Raw genomic sequence first — 17,375 nt, forward strand, 5'->3', positions numbered from 1 at the left:
AAGGTTAGGGTTAGGGTTAAGGTTAGGGTTAGGGTTAGGGTTAGCCATGAGGCTGTATGGCATTGCCGCGGTTCCTGAAACTGCCGCATTTGACCGCGTCGCGGCTCTGCAGCCACGGCCAAAAAAATAACAGTTTAATTGCGTCATAATTCCTGCGCCTTCCCGTGTGACGACATATTTCCTCGACTTGTAGTTTTTCTGCAGCTACCTGGCGGGCTCTGTGCGAAAAGGTAAAAAATAACACTGTTTCATATACTTATTAACATGTGTACATGTTTAGCGAATGTGTATGAAATGAAAGAAAGCCTAGACGTGTTTTCTTTACTACTCAGGAGAATATTACACGTTGGTAAAAGGCGTTTATGGGACACTTTTAACACCACTTGACAGCTAACATGAAGCATTTTTTCTTATTTTTAGTCGACCCTTTTCTCAGGAGATCCTGATTAGTCAACGTCATGATGACTAATGAGTGGAAATGGTGAATAAATGTCAATTTGGTGTGTTTATCTGATTCCAGAGGCAAATGGCTGCAAAAAAGATGCAATTAAAGTTGAGTCGAGTGGTCCAGGGGAATTTCCGACTGGGAGTTTTGAGGGGAGTAGGGAGCACCACAGGACAGTACTCTTTGGACACTCCGGGCTGTCTGTTGTACACACACCTCGGTACAGTCCCTCATCTAACCCAAGATACGCTGCACACATTGAAGCACCTCCCATGTGTCTCCCAGGTCACACTGTCCGCAATGTAAGTTTCTAACATATTTGAGTAACAAACAAAAAAGTAAACAGTCAAAATATGTTTTAAGCACGATCGATTTTTTATCTATCAAGAGCAGAACATCAAGAAGTCTTAGATGATTTTAAGGATGGATTCCGGGACTTTGCAGGTTAGTAAATCTAAGCACATACAAACGTTATTTTTACACTCTCCATTATACAGTATTTTTTGTCATAAGAAAACACATATTCACACATCCACACTCGGACTGCTATCATTAGAACATCGACAAATGTCATAAAACACACATGTTTACTGTATATACTGTACAAAAATAAATCCGATTCAGAAGAATCAGTTTATTGTCAATGACAGGATTCAGAAAATAGGAACTTTGCTTTAATGCTTTGGCATTAAGGTGCAGCATACAACAATGAATAATACAAGTTGCAAAATATATCAAAAAGGCCATGCAAAAAAAAAAAAAAATTTACTTGGTCTGAATATATACACAATTTGGTAAAAAAAAATGAACAGTGCAATGAATGGTTATTGGTTTGAATGATAGTTAAAGTGGCAGGTGTTAAGTCAGAATCAGAAAGGGTTTCTTGCTATGGTCAATGAACAAAATTCACAAACATTGTCTTGGTGATTCGGTGCAACATAAAATAATGAACAAGTGTTCATGAGTCCAACGGCAGAGGGTTCTGTTCCGGATGGACGGTAGCCTGCCTGAGGGGAGTGGCTCACATAGTCTATGTCCAGGGTGAGAAGGGTCAACTCATGATCTCCTTCTTGGGAGGCAAGAGCGCTAACAGCCTTTGCCACGGTGTATATTATTTATATATATATATATATATATATATATATATATCTATATATATATATATATATATATCAGTGAGACGCGGTGCAAGTAAAACCCCTCGTCGCCTCCGCGCGCGCTCCCGTTTTCACCCCGAGAACCAAGGTCAAACTCACTCATGTCCAGGACAAAACCAAAACGTTGTGTGTGTAAGAGAAGTCATTCTGATACAAACAGCTCATCGTCAAGATGACTCTGGTGGTGATATGTAACTTGTGAGTGTAAAGACAATATGTAAATGAGACTCATGTAAATCGTCATCTGATGATGATGATGATGATGAAGATATGGAAGAAAGTTGTAAATAAGACCATCTGACTTGGTGTTAATTAATTTGTTCAACAAATAATTTTATTTGCAAGTTTTCTATTTTATTTAGAAAAAAAATAAGTGTTCAAAAGTTAATTTGTTAAGAGTTTTTTAAAAATAGAATATTTACAAATACATTTGAAATAAATAATCTTGTTACATCAATGGAAAATATTGATTGTTAGTCACTTTTGTGTTTTGCTATGCAATTATCAAATTGATATAGAAATTTGAAAAAAATTGCGGATTGTGTAGCAGCACCGCTATACAAGTGAAAATCCTTAATCTGAGCCCTGATATATATTTATATATAAATTTGTTTTTATATATATATATATATATATAGATAGATAGATAGATAGATAGATAGATAGATAGATAGATAGATCTTCATATCTACATACCTGAAACAAATTGCCACATAAATAAGCAGTTTTAATTTCATAGCATGCTGATTAGCTCCTCCAGCTTGCTTAAACCTACTTCTATAATGTCCCACAAGAGTAGCTTCATTCAGCTGTGCTGTACAGCAGTCACTCCAGTGCTACATTTACCCAGGCTTTAAGCGGACTGATTTGAAATTAGAAATGTAATCACTGTAGCGTCGCTTGTTGTAAACTGTGAGGGGATTACTCTTGCTGCCACTAAATCCTAGAGGGATGTGAGGGAGAACGCAGTGTTACAAGTCATAACTGCATTTCTGTCATGGAGGGCTTTTGTCTTTGCACCTTTTCACTTTTCACTGCAGCTGGGTTTACTGATGAAGCTACACCTCATTTGTCTCTTTTGACTCGTAGAAGTCACATTAATATTAAGTCTAAGGAAATGTCTCAGTTTGTCTCCTTCCAACCTGGATTGTGTTGAATTAAGCCCCTCAGTCTTGTCCTATGTGTAATTGTTTAAACACACTTGTGCATTCTGCAGGTCTTCGTGATACTCTCTTGTACTGCTCACTTCATGACCCTGCAGCTACTTGCCCATCAGGGTATACAACTAACAAGGTGAATACATTTAAGCAGAAATGTTACAGCATATTGCTTCAACCCGCCTTTAATTTGCAGTGTTTCTTTTTGCTTTGTACAGACGGTGTCGGTCTGGGGCAGTGGTGGACGAATAGAGCTCACGGTGACAAAATTTATGGCGTTGCTAAAGACAGTGCAACCAGACTGGTACCAGAGCATGGCAGATGGTGAGACCTGGCAAAGCAGCACCTCCCGAAAAAGGGTTAGGAAATCTGTGGATCGAACCCTAACTCATTTGGATGAGTGTCTTCTGGCGCACCAAACGTCACCGGTAAACATGGGAGCATTGGGCACTTAACACGGACAGCTGTTGTCCTACACTTTATCGACTGTTATTTTATGAATCAACGATGCATGGCACGACACACCAGACAGGCATTGATGTCCGGTAATTTTGTTGTCACAGAGGCGTTGTGCAGCTGCACTGTGGCTCGAAAAAGAGTCAAATTAAGGAGAATCATTATCACTAGGTGAGGACAGACCCAACCACATGCTCTGCTTATACGCAGTCTGATAAGCTATCTTGGACTTAATTTATACAAACGGCTGGAAGGATACAAGGCATTTTTCCATATGTCCTCCTGTTTTCATTTCATTGTTTTAATTTGATGTAATCATGCACATTTTATTGTCCATCTGGCTCTGATCACGACTGCATTTATTTGTTCCACACATCTTATTTTTCTGGCTGTTCACCAGAGGAACTGATTGACTGAAGTAATCTGGCAAAAGGCCCCCAAAAATAACACTAATAATGATAATAATAATGTATTATTTTACATAATACATAAAAGTATAATACATACTTATGTTTTATTTTTCATGGCACAGGGCCATATATATAATTCTGCTGAGCTCACCACCCCCACTGTCTCCTTTGCCTTTAGAGTGCACTGAGCATGCTGTGACATTAGGCCGCTGTTAAAAGAACAGCCCTTTCTTCTGAGATTTGTGGCAGTATTAAGGAGCGCTTATTTGCGGTTATAAACTTGAATAGTCTAAAACAAAATATTTTCTGTGTAGCTTTTATTTATATACATGTTGTTTTTTCTAAATGCTTGACAGGAGTTGGAAGGAATGGAGATATTTGGAGTGGTAGAGGGAGGAGACATCCTGGAGGAGAGAGTGCGTTCTGCCAAAGAAACGGCTAAGAGGCCAGTGACGGGTTTTTGTTTGGATGGTCTTCAGACGGGCTCCATGGACCAGGTTCTGAGAACTGAGCTCATCACTGCTGTGAACAGAGAACTACCTGAGGATAAGCCCAGGTCAGCTCCACACACACAACTGACTGCACAAAATATCTTTAAAATTATGCCACATCGGAAAGTTACATGTTTATGATTTTGCAATATTCATGATGAGTACCAGGGGAGGTGTCACACCTTGTATTTGCCCAGCAGGTGAAAATCTGCTGGAGGACTTCAAATATTTATAAGCAATGATTACATGGGCAAGTACTTAATTAATATTGTTGCATAATAGATAATGGGAGGCAAAGTTTGGTTGTGAAAAATAATTAGTTCTCATTTGCTCAACTTCCTGTTTTATTTCACGTATTACGTTACAAGTTAGTATTACATTTTAGTTTTTTTTTAAATAAAACTTCCTACCATTTTAATCACCAGCATTTGTCTGCCATGGAGCCAGCTATATGAACAAAAAGTATCACAAATTAAATTACTAATCACTAGTGTTTTTTGCCTTATGGCTGTTTCTAAAATGTCTGTAAAAAGAAGAGATCTTCTGCAAAATCAATATTGTTTTTTGTTTTGTTTTTAACATTGAGTGGAATTGATCAAAGAGGGACAGAAAATTTTTCATTACACTACTAACTAATGGCATGTTACAAACAAACTTTGTTTACTTTTTTGTCATGGTTAATGGATTTTTTTTATATATATATATTTATTTAAAATATATATTTAGGGCTGTGCAATTAATACAATTGCAATTACAATTATGACCATTGCGCTAATTGATTGCAAAAATTGTGTAGGCGAGTATTAAAGGCCAAGAAAAAAAAATTGGTTGTTTCCGGTAACCCGACCGAGCTGGATTTCAAAATAGGCCGTGGCTGCAGATAGCCCAGCAGTTAGCCTCATGGCTAACCTTAACCCTAACCTTAACCCTGACCCTGACCCTGACCCCAAGACCTAACCGTAACCCGGCGCGGTCAAATAGCCCAGCAGTTTCAGGAGCCGCGGCACAAAATAACATGGCAGTTTTGCGGCTCTGTAGACACTCCCTTCAAAATAATAAAAACCCGACCTTAAACATTTTATCGCATATTTACTGGCCGTACGTTTCGAGAATGTCAAATTGTGAGAGAGAATCCAAAAGCTGCGGGAAAAAAATCATCTGTGGGGATCGTAAGATATGAAAACTTCCGCACTTTTGATTTTTCGGTTTGCACGAGATGCTCTATTCGGTCAACGTGCACACCACATGGCGGGAGCGATATGCACGCGCGGTGTTTCAGCGGTGAAGTTATAGGCCCACTTTACTTGTGGGATATAGTCATATAATTGTTTTATGAGCAAACATCTTTCTCAAACAGGGTGTGAGTCCAGGGCCAGATCAACTCGGGGAACTTGCAGCTGTTCAGAGCAGCGACCAAAAAGTGTGGTTCGTTGCCGTGAGCAAACCAGCAAGAACTCGTCACAGAGCGGTGTTGTGTTGCCTGTGATAGCGCGTGTAAACGCAATGATTGGAAACTACGAAACCAAACAATCCCGTGTTCGCTCATTTCTTCATCGGAGCCAGGCCACAGAGTGGAGTGAATAGAAGCCGAAGCCCCGCCCCGTCTCCCGCATCCGCCGAGTGATTAATCTAACCTGTGAGATAAACGCGGACACACCCCAACAGAGCGGGCAACAGAGCGGTGATTACTAGATCACTATTTTATTCAATATCTGCATACCAATAAGGCCACTTCAATGTGAAGTGCTCCCTTCTGAGAAAAGAAAACTGTCTGCAAAACCTGTGCAAGGATTTTAAAATACAAAAAAAAAATAAAAAAATACGACCTACTGACCTGGATTTTTTTTCTTTCAATATACCGGAAATATTTTTTTTTGGCCTAATCAAAATAATTAACTTTAACTCTTAGGGCTGTATTTTGCCCGGTCTTAGTATTAACTAAGTTGCAGCGCTCATTTCCTGACATATTGTGCCAGTACAATTGATGACAGCACAAGTCGTGGAATTCTAAACAAGAGGTGCCAAAATATGAGGTGTTATGGTGCATATGAGTGATATGGTGCATTCTGTGAAAGGCCAGAATCATAACTAATAAACTTCAAAACTTTGGCACTGGAATCATGTTACTATCCCCACACGGAAGAGATAATCATAATAAAACAACCCTTGTGGGCATAAATTACACAAATTATAAATTATAGAATAATGAATATTCAATCCAATCCCATTCAGTCCAATTTGACTTGGTTATTTTTTTCCTCCATCATGTAAACAGCGCCGGTCCGCACTCAGTTCTTAAAGCTCTTTGCTGGACACCTCTGCTGTTGGACACCTGTGAGGTGTCCAACAAAGAGGAACGTTTATTTGGGAAGCGGGATGCATCCCCACAGTCATATCACATTCACCCAAAATCCTTGTCTCAGTCTGCGTAAAACTGGCTCAAACTGACAGGACAACACGAGATCTGAACATACGATCAGACTTTCGGCACTCTGCTCTGGAGCTGACCTTAAAAAGGCGCAGCTCCACTTCCTACTCTTTTCGAGTCTTTTTAAGTTGATCAATAATGAATTAAGACAAAGCTTACAGATGGTAGTTACAGATGGATAATCACAGGCAACACGTTAAGACCTTTATGTACCATGTAAATACTTTACTTGAGGAAATCTATAAGTGGTTCTCTTAAAACTAATGTTAGGCCGCAGTTATTTTATTACTTGGTTTACGGATCCGCCGCACTTAGATTATTGATTTCTACAATCTAAATAAAATAAATTATTACATTTATTTTTTTTAATAAAGTGCCAACTCAAAATAGCATTAAATTAAATATAAAAAGTGGTATTAAGTCAAAACATAAGCGCGTGTGAAGGAATTTTTCGCCAAAATCCTGTGGGAGTAATTTATTTTGGAAAGCATTGTTGTGACGGAGCTTCTCCGTCCCTGCGCGCGGCCCCGGCGAGAGTGCGCGCACCCGTTTCCTTGTCTGCTGCGCGCAAATCTCCCGTGGTGCATTTTGGGCAAAGCCAGAAGAAAAAATCTTTTGAAATTGAAATTATATTTTGTCCGCCTGTTTAATATATTTCATTTAAAAATCCGTAAACCAAGTAATAAAATAACTGCGGCCTTACTATACAATAAATGAAGGGTTGAAAAGTGGAAGGTTGTCATTGTCGGTGTAAGCCCTCATTCGTCCAGGCGTGTTCCATTGTAGAAAAAGCTTCAGTTGTGGTCATCTGGACTCAGTTAGAAAAATCACAAATTTTTCTAACTGAGTCCAGATGACCACAACTGAAGCTTTTTCTACGAAGGTTGTCATTATTATCCCAAGGGGCAATTTGATTTGCAGCAGCACAACACCCCACATACAGACCACTCAGTATAGGAACAAAACAAAGCAATACAAGACAATGTGATGAATACATTTCATTGTATTGCAATGTAAGGCAAGGCAAGTTTATTTGTAGAGCACATTTCATACACAAGGCAACATACAGACCACTCAGTATAGGAACACGACAATGTAATGAATACATTTCATTGTATTGCAATGTAAGGCAAGGGAAGTTTATATGTACAGCACATTTCATACAAAAGGCAATTCAAAGTTCTTCACACAACAGGAGAAAATGCATTAAAATCACAAGGCATTGTTTGTATTGTATTGAATTCCATTGCCTCCTATTATGTATGCAACATGGATATAATCAATATAAATGTTAAAATAATATATATAACACATAGATTTCCTCTGTTGACATATTTAAATTGTACGTAAATGTCTTAACATGCTGCCAGTGATTATCTGTAATTCGCTTTCTGCTCTACAATCTTTTTTTATTTTTATTTATTTGAGCAAGACCCAAATTCCCATAGAGAATGAATGGAAGAGAAGCGAAGATCTGCAATTTTACAGCATTTTAGACGAGCTAATGCTCCACCTTCTCTCAAAGCAAATAATTGTTTGGATTATTATGAATTCGTAGTTTTTTTTTTTTTAAATAAATATGATTTATTATTTATTTCATTGTCAATACAGCCCTTTTTCTATTTATTTTGAGCAATTATAAACATTTAGTATTTAATGCAACTTGTAGCCATCTGCAAACAGCATTGTGGTTCAGAGACTTGACAGAGCCTGGCTGGTGGGTTCCGCTTACCGTATTCTCCGCACTATAAGGCGCACTTTCAATGAATGGTCATTTTTGGATAATTTTTCATGTATAGGGCGCACCAGACTATAATGCGCATTAAAAGAATAATAGAAGTCTCATTTCCTTGTGGCGTGGACAGCCGAGTAGTTCTCTCACATGTCAATCATTCCTTGCACACCTGCAGCCTCGTTCCCAGGATAGCAGCACGTTTCCCTGGCTGCGCATGCGTGGTTGATATGCCTGTGTGTGTTTAGCGAGTTCCTTCAGTGTACAGTACAAAAATCATGACAGAGAAAGACAGAGATGCGATGTAATCTGTTGCGCTAATAAACAAACGCACGTGTATCAGCGAGGCTGTTGCGTGCTGCTGCACAAGGTTTGACGATAGACGGCCTCTTGGAAAGAACAGAAGGGTGGGGGGTGAGTGTGCGCATGCGCATTTTTAAAAAAGTCAGTCGCTTGAGTTCTCAAATCGGTGAAAAATCCTCGATTATTCCTTTAAACTAAACAAAACCTGTACCTCACAATCGCTTCGAGGTCAGTAAGCACAACCAGAATTAATCCATATATAAGGCGCACTGGATCGTGTTTTTTTTTTTTTGTTGAGAAAATTAAAGGCTTTTAAGTGCTCCTTTTATAGTGCGGAAAATAATCAATCAATCGCTAATCAATTCATTATCACACCTGATTAAAAGTGTTTCCCTCTCTTGTAAGTCTGCGATCAGTAGGAAAGCCTGACCTTAAAGGTCTGATTCTTCGGTCTTTACCATTGTCAAGGTTTTGTATACTTTAAACTTACTTAAAATGTTTTATTTATTAAGTTTTCTATACTTTGAAGCTGAACCACACAAAACAAAAACAAGTCATTATCAGTTTGCAGTGCCAGCTTTGGTAATAAATCATAAAAAGCCTGCTGACAGATTACAGTAAGAAATGTAAGCACCCCGCGGTACTCCTTACATTTGCTCGTCCTTCCAACTTAACTTTACTGGGGATTCTCGCTCAGCTCTCGTGTGCTGCTTTCTCGACAATTCAGAGGACTTCTCACTGGTGGACAGAGTTTGAGTGCAGTGGGGAGCCGATGTTCAAATCCACAAGCTCCCCCTGAGGTTTACTAAGTTGACTTGTGAATGGACTCATCTTTGGTGCCCTGAGACACCATCCCCGCTGGTTGTTGTGGCTGTTAAGAGGTGCAGCTTCCTACAGGGAAGAGCAGTGCAGTCATTATCCAGTTCTAAATTGGGCTTGACCTTGGCGCCTGCAGGCACAGAGTCAGAGCGAGCCAGTTAACAGAGGCCCCGGAAGAGCAATACCCACAAGGACACGTTTCTGTTTTTCACTCGCGTTTGTTCATGTTACTCTAATATTGATTATTTTCTCTCAGGGGCTTTGTAATAGCTACAGCGTTACACACATTTGTTCTGCTTATTTAATGAAAACCGTATGCTCTGCCGTCTCCGTATAACTTTTCATGCATGTCGTCTTAGGTTGCTGCAGGGTGTGGGGCGTCCCGATGAGGTGCTGGCATGTGTTGAGGCTGGAGTGGACCTGTTTGAGGGTTTCTTCCCCTTCCAGGTGACGGAGCGAGGCTGTGCTCTATGCTTCAACTACAACATCTGCCCGGACCCAGAGCACACAGGTACAGCACCTACTTTTACTTTCTTTTACTTTCTTTTACTTTTACAACAACTTATTGGAACAATAACAAGGGAGCCATATTAATTAGATTTTTGACATCCAAAGTTGCTTTACATTGCGGTCACATTTTCCTTCCATGCAAGAGATGCCCAGTTGAGGCCCATATTGGTAATCAAATATAGGCTGCTAACCTTGTCAGATCTCAGAAGTTAAGCAGGGATGGGAGAGCGCTGGAATACCAGGTGCCACAGTGGGGCGGTATTGCACACTGTTGTTTTGTCCTTGGGCAAGACAGTTCACCCACCTTGCCTAGTGTCCACATACACTGGTGTATGAATGAGAGTTCGGAGTGTTTGTGAGAGTGAATGTGGGATAACGGACGAAAATTAGCCCATGGGTATAAGCCTGCCTATATACAACATTTATATCATGTATGTTAATTAACTTGCACTGTCCTGACCAAATACATTATTAATATTAATATTAATATTAATAATAATAATATTACTAATAATAATGCCCTTATCACAAATTTTGTCTTCATTGCATTCAAACAAATGTAAACATGTATAGTACATTCATCGTCATCTTAAAATTAAGCTACACTGTATTGGGTAATACCACATGGCCTCCATATTTGCTCTAAATTAATTACATTTTAAAATGTATGTTACATAACGCTTATTGTGGCTTTGGTAGATTTCTGAGTTGGAGCCACTTCATCTGATATAACAATATCCAGCAGTTAAAGGTGGTATGGATGATTTTTTTCAGCAAAGTTTTTATCATTATTTTCTCGTGGCGTGGATAAATCATTTGTCCTGCCACGTATCAATCATAAAACGCACCTACCGCTCACCTGCAGCCGCGTCAGGCTCGTCCCCACGTTTCCGCGTGCCTAAGCGCATGGATCTATCATAATATAGTTCCCTCAGTGTACGGGGCAAAATGAAGACGGAGAAAGACAGTTCGAGCTGACTCAGAAGTGGACGGAAATCTACGGGAGACGAGCGATGCGATGCGCTCCGTTGCGCTAATAAACAAACGCACGTGTGTGTTGTATCAGTCCCCATGGGGGAGTGCGCATGCGCACTTCCGCCTGCATTCTCAAATCGCCGAAAAATCGTCCATACCGCCTTTAAGTGTAACATAAAAATAATCATAAAATCAAATCACACGTAAATAGCTGGATAGACATTTGGTTCCATGTGACCCTTTACAAAAATAGATCATCACTACTACATTGCCTGTGTATTTCCAGCTTTTATCTCACTTGCTCCATCGATTCATCTCATCAGATGTAGTTGTTTAGCGTCCTTTATTCTGTGCCCATATTCTGTGTGTAATTGCCACCTTGTTCTTCTATGGTTGTATTTCCTGTAACTGTCATTGTGTTCCCAGCGCTGTAGCATTTACATTTATTTACATTGGCCTGAAGAAACACATGGACTATAAGATGACAAAGAAATAATACAATACAAAAAAATTAAAAAGTGTTAGATTTGAAGTATGCCGCATGACCCCCAGGTTAAATCAACCTTTCCAAAAGCAGAAAATTCCTTTTTAAATATTGAAATGTATTTTGATGAAAACTTGTGTGCCTGAGGCTTGCAGACAGGTGGGTGATATGATTTTTAGTGGGCGGTCCCTTAGCCACCTACAGGGGAATTCTGCCAAAATATGATGTTTAAAAATGTGCAAAGTTCATGTTCCACATTAAACGAATATTAAAGGAGAATCTGATTCTAGTATATTCTAAAACGTCATGGTTGGATAGACCGGCACCTCTTGGGCGCCACAGATACAAAGGTTTTAGTAATTAATAATATTCAGTAGTGCATGATATACATTCTTGATAAAAAAAAAAAAAAACTATGGGTTAGGGTTAGGGTTAGGGTCATCTTTTCTAAGAACCCCAGAGAAGATAATTTAAATTGGATGTTTGTGAGGGAGATGTTCCAGAATAAAATAACAGTGTCATAATAATGTTCATTAATGCATTTAATCAAGGTTATGCAAAGTGTTTCTTTTATTTATACTATTTGACCAGACTCAAATTTGTACCTCACATAAATACATCTTACATTTCACAAAAGACCGTGCCAATTTAATTATTCTTATACTTGCTTTGTAGCACACTGAATAGGTAAACAGGCTCTCAGTTTGAATGAGAGGCATGAGTGATAAGTAAGTATTATTTTTGCATCATATTCCGGGCCAGGCATAATGCTTAACCTATTGATGGTGTGTTTGGGAGATGCTGTATATATCTAGCCTCAGGTCAGATGAAATAATTGGGCAGAGAAAAATTCAGCTCGTGAAATGAAATCAATGGTCTCTCGTAGCAATTCCAGTAAGGTAACAATTAGGTGTTCCAACACAACGCATTTGTTGTCCCAATTGAAAATCCAACGCGATGTGAATGACAATCTTCGTTGGAATGTACTGACCGTGCCAGACTTTGTGCTTCATTATAAAGTTGGTGTTGAACTCATCTGGGGCAATGAAGCTTGGGATCCAGCAGCATCTAGTGTCAGACAGCACTAATCGATTCTGCACAGAGAGCATGATGGAGTTCAGTGGAGGAGCGAGAGTGCTGGTGTCAAACCTTAAGCGAAACGCCATAATTCCCCCTTCAGCCAATTACAAGGCCCAATGGGACAAGGGGGTGCAGGGAGCAACAGCTTCCCAGACAGGTCTGCTTTGAAGGGAAAGACTGTATGGTAATTCATGTTTCCCCATTTGTTCCATTACCCAGAATTCACCTCTGCATAATTTATTTAATTCACCAGTTTTCTATGTATACTGCACAACCAATTTACGTGACTTTTTTATTCATTTTTATGCTAATCACCTCACCTTTTTATATCCGTTTAACCACTGTCTCACCCAAGTAATAGCTTTCCCATTTTCTCTTTAAGCTTCACTTTATCTGTGTCATACTTTCCACAAAATCCATTTTGCCCCATTGTTATTTTCTCTCCATACAGCTGTTATATGCCCCCTTTTGCTCTATTGTCCTCTTGTTTACTTGTAGCCTCATTCAATATCCCGGGAAATGACTTAAGGATTTTTTTCTTCAGCTTAAATGAGTTTTTCCAGGTCCTTTTAAATTAAAAAAGTGTGATTCCATTTGATGCAAGCCTTAGCTGCTAGTATTATGAGTGGGATACGGATCTTCAGTGTTAACAGTGGTTTATTTTAGCATCAGATTAGGGTTATTTTCCATTACTTTCCTTTGGGACTAATTTAGATACTGTTTGTGCATCAGTGTTGGAGCAGGATGAAGTGAAGAAACAAGTGGTGGAGATGCAACCAAATGCAGATGTTAATCCTGAAGATCAAACTCAGATGACAGCATTTGAGATCAATCTGAAGGAGAAGAGGTTTGTTGTGCCCCACAGGGCTTTGCATTCAGCCGTGCATGGGCTTTCATGTAACATGTGACATCCATAAGTAGGTCTACATACATTCTTCTTGCATCAAGCTTTGTCCTCTGTGTGCTGCAGGTTTCAGGACGACTTTGGGCCGCTGGTGGAGGGGTGTGGCTGTTACTGCTGCAAGAACCACCAGAGGGCATACATTCACCACCTGCTAGTGACCAATGAACTTCTGGCTGGTGTTCTGCTCATGATCCACAACACAGTCCACTACCAGGGCTTTTTCAGCGCTTTGAGAGACGCACTGGCGAATGACAAACTGCATGTACTGAAGCGCCTGATCCTGGGGGAGAGAGGCGCTCAGTCGGTGACAAAGGAATGATGTAGAGCAAGAGTTGCCAAAGTCGGGGGACATGGGGTGCTCCTTATCAAAGGGATCACTGCATTGACTATAGGCTGATCACACATTGACCATACAGATTCACATTGGTACTTCACAGACTACAGATGCTAAATTCAGAAATATTAAAGGTCCCTTCTGTTTTTAAGTGTGTCTCTGGGGCAGTATACATGCTGCTATAAAGGAGACAAGATCTGAGCAGCACAATGCCTCTATGTCTGGGGTTTGACTTTTTGTCCTGATTTAACACCAGATTACGCTTGCTATTGATCTGAGGAGATAACCAGAAGATGAATTCGGGGATAGGCGTTCGAGGAGAGGTCATGATCGAGAGGTCATGATAAATTTACATAGACAAATGCGAGGATGGAGATGGCGGTGGACTATCGACTCTCCCCGTGAGCCTGCTCTTTCTGATCTGATCTCAAGTCAGTGGATGACTAATGTCCTTTGGACCCATTGATACTGTGGGGGTGACAAGAGAACAAAGAAAATAATAATCTTGTATTAAACAATAAAACTCAAACCAGATTTTAAGACCCTTGTGCCTTTAAGTTTCTCATTCAGTCATCTCTAATTAGCTCTCCGACAGACATAGTCTTTGATGCATTACAAATGGCTGCTTTGGTGTTGCTCCGGCCATGCAGATGTGGCTGCTGTTGTCTCGTGGGTTTTGGGGAGGTTACCTGAAGGTTCACTCTGACAGCTCAACCGCTCCTGCAGCAAAGAGAGGATAAAGATGAGATAAAGATATGGGTCTCCCTACTGCCGCCTGTGCTGAGCTGGGGGAAGGCTTTTTGAAGGTGAGGGGATGTAATTGACTATCAGACCGTGCAGATGTCTGACCAGTCAGAGGAGAAGACATGCTGACAGATTTATGGAGCAGCAATGAGGGTTTTAGTTGCACTTGTGAGTTAACTTCCCCATATGAGGCATTGTAAAGGACTTAGTTGGTGGATTTGCTGTCATTATAAAGCAAGAGTGGTGTATATACAGTGCATCACCTTTTTACGTTTTTACATTTTGTTATGTTACAACCTTATTCCAAAATGGATTCAATTCATTATTTGCCTCAAGCACTTATTTATTCACAGCCTTTGCTCAATACTTTTTGAAGCACCTATGGCAATAATTCCAGCCTCAGTTTTGAGTTTAATTCTACAAGCTTGATGCACCTATTTATGGGCAGTTTCTCTCATTCTTGTTTGCAGAACCTCCCAGCCCCAAAGAGTGTCTGTCCACAGCCATTTTCAGATCTCCAGAAATGTTCAAATGGGTTCAAGTCTGGGCTCTACACAAGGACATTCACAGAGTTGTCCTGTAGCCACTTCTTTGTTATTCTGGCTTTATGCTTAAGGTCATTGTCTTGTTGGAAGATGAGGAGTGGCTTCCGCCTGGCCACTCTACCATAGGAATTGGTGGATTGTTGCAGAGATGGTTCTTCTGGAAGGTTCTCCTTTCTCCACAGACATGTTGGAGATGACCATGGGTTCTTGGTCACCTCCCTGACTAAGATACATCTCCCCCAATTGCTCAGTTTGGCCGGGCGGCCAGCTCTCTATTTACAGATGATGGAGGCCACTGTGCTCATAAAACCTTCAATGGTTCAGACATTTTTCTGTACCCTTCTCCGGATCTGTGCCTTGATACAAGCCTGTGTTCATGTCTTGGTTTGTGCTCTGACACGTTAACTGTGGAACCTTATATAGACCGCTGTGTGCTTTTCCAAATCATGTCATCGATTTGTTAATTTACCATAGTTGTAGAAACATCTCGAGGATGATCAGTGGAGAAAAACTTTTTTTCTAATAAATTTGCAAATAATTCAAATAACCTGCTTCGAAGTTGTCATTATGGAGTATTGTTTGTTGAATTTTGAGGCAAATAATGATATTAATCCTTTTAGAATTAAGGCTGTAATGTAACAAAATGTGGAAAAGGTGAATATGTTCCGGATGCACCAAATGCTATAAGAAATGTAGGTCTAAAATGAGTTTTGAAAGATGAAAAGGAGGGGATATTAATGCCTCTGGGATGGACAATGCCAACTCAACAAGTGCTGACCTCAGGCCTATTTATTTTAAGGTTTAATGGGATGTCAATAGACAGGACTTGTGTTGAGGCCCCCCAGTAGCTCTAGTAAAAATAGAAGAGAGAGTGCCCTGGTTTCCTGAGATGACATCATACATACAGTATATTATTGAAGAGAGATTGTTGGTGTTGCCTTGTAATTGATCACTGCGCAAACTTGGTATGAGGCCCACCATCTGCAATGATGTTAATCCAAAATGGTGTTACCGTGGGTTCTCTCCGGGTTCTCCGGCTTCCTCCCACCGTCCAAAAGACATGCATGTGTTAGGTAGAATTGGCAACTCTAAATTGGCCCTAGGGACAGGTATTGAAAATTAGCATATTCTGCTATATATACTTAAAACATTGCATCTGGTTTGTCCAATGTAAAAATAAATTAAACTGCTTTGTATGACTTTCTTATACATTCTAGTACTTTTGAGCTAAATAAGTCTAGAGAGCAACCTTTCATTTCACATTTTAACTACAACAAAATTAAACGTAAAGTGATTCAATAAGTATGAGACACAACCTATTGTAATAGAATATAAATAGCAGATAGGTTATTGTAAGTCCATGTTGCACAAATCTCTCCCTCAAATACCCTTTTGTAAACAGTCATATTATTGAATCACTACATTTAGCTGAGGAAAGTTCTTCTGGATTGCTTTACTTCTTTGGTCATAGCACATTTTACCGAGCATGCTGAGTCATGAATACACTGCAGACTGTCTATTGATTTCATAGAGCAATATAAATGAATGTACTAAACCCCCTCACAGCATTTGCAGTGCTTGTATAAAACCAACAGGCATCGTCTCCCTGGCTTCTCCAAGTGAATAAAAAAAATAAAACCGTTAATGACATCATTGTTGTGTTGTACATGAATAGTTCAGTTGCTCAGTTTTCCCCAAGCAATTGTGTATTTAAGGTATAGTTATTAGAGTTGGAGAAATGAGCATTGTACAAAGAAAAAGAAAACTACAAAAATAAATCTCTTTAGTAAAATGAATTTACCCTTCAACTCGGGCTTAAGTGAAATCCACAAAAGGCTATGTTTTTGGGTTGTACATGTCGGCTGAAGGATTTAATAAGAAAAGCTTTGTACTATTCTTGGGAACTTAAGATATATTTAAGATATCCAAATGTAACACGCATGGTAATTTTTCAGCTACTGTCTCACTGGAGATGTTATTGCTTTGTGTTTATTGTTCAGAAATGCATTCAAAAACATGCATTTTTACTGTGAGTGGAGATCGATATGTTTAATGTCATACAGTGGAACATTCCAGGCAAAGCAATAACGTTTCCATAGAAGCAAGCACCTTTGAGTATATTTATTTCATTTTGAAAAATCTTATGATTGAGTAATCTCTCTATTTTTTTTTTCAAGTTAATAAAGTAATGTAATTTCTAATATATTGGGCATATCTTGAAACTTTCAAGATATGTTTTATTAGAATTTCCATTAGTGTCATTATATTTTACATATCTGTAGGGGACCCATATGTCCCAAAAAGACGATTGAAAGACAATACCTTTTCACAGCTCAACACAGTTGCAGAAATCAAAGCATAGTGTTGGGTGTAAAGGAATGACCCCCCACGGAAAGGACAC

At 39.5% G+C, this 17,375-nt stretch overlaps 1 protein-coding gene across 1 annotated transcript; it reads left to right on the top strand.

Annotated features, from left to right (window-relative positions):
• Window positions 1-170: 170 nt before the first annotated feature.
• Window positions 171-14,219, top strand: qtrt2 (queuine tRNA-ribosyltransferase accessory subunit 2). The gene is made up of 9 exons (XM_072450845.1): window positions 171-230; window positions 521-747; window positions 834-889; window positions 2,819-2,895; window positions 2,978-3,187; window positions 3,982-4,181; window positions 9,758-9,909; window positions 13,180-13,294; window positions 13,418-14,219. The coding sequence occupies exons 2-9, from the start codon at window positions 527-529 to the stop codon at window positions 13,668-13,670; spliced, it is 1,284 nt and encodes a 427-aa protein (XP_072306946.1). The 5' UTR covers window positions 171-230; window positions 521-526; the 3' UTR covers window positions 13,671-14,219.
• Window positions 14,220-17,375: the final 3,156 nt, after the last annotated feature.

This window comes from Eucyclogobius newberryi, unplaced genomic scaffold (genome assembly GCF_026437365.1).
Source record: "Eucyclogobius newberryi isolate DKJ021-1_F unplaced genomic scaffold, fEucNew1.0.hap1 SCAF_18, whole genome shotgun sequence".
In the NCBI taxonomy this organism is placed as follows: domain Eukaryota; kingdom Metazoa; phylum Chordata; class Actinopteri; order Gobiiformes; family Gobiidae; genus Eucyclogobius; species Eucyclogobius newberryi.

What these genes read in the sequence shown, in the direction of transcription:
- qtrt2 (XM_072450845.1), top strand. Translation starts at nt 527, where the DNA reads ATGGCTGCAAAAAAGATGCAATTAAAGTTGAGTCGAGTGGTCCAGGGG. An exon ending in CTACCTGAGGATAAGCCCAG is followed by an intron (nt 4,182 to 9,757) that starts GTCAGCTCCACA and finishes ATGTCGTCTTAG; the next exon opens with GTTGCTGCAGGGTGTGGGGC. An exon ending in ATCAATCTGAAGGAGAAGAG is followed by an intron (nt 13,295 to 13,417) that starts GTTTGTTGTGCC and finishes TGTGTGCTGCAG; the next exon opens with GTTTCAGGACGACTTTGGGC.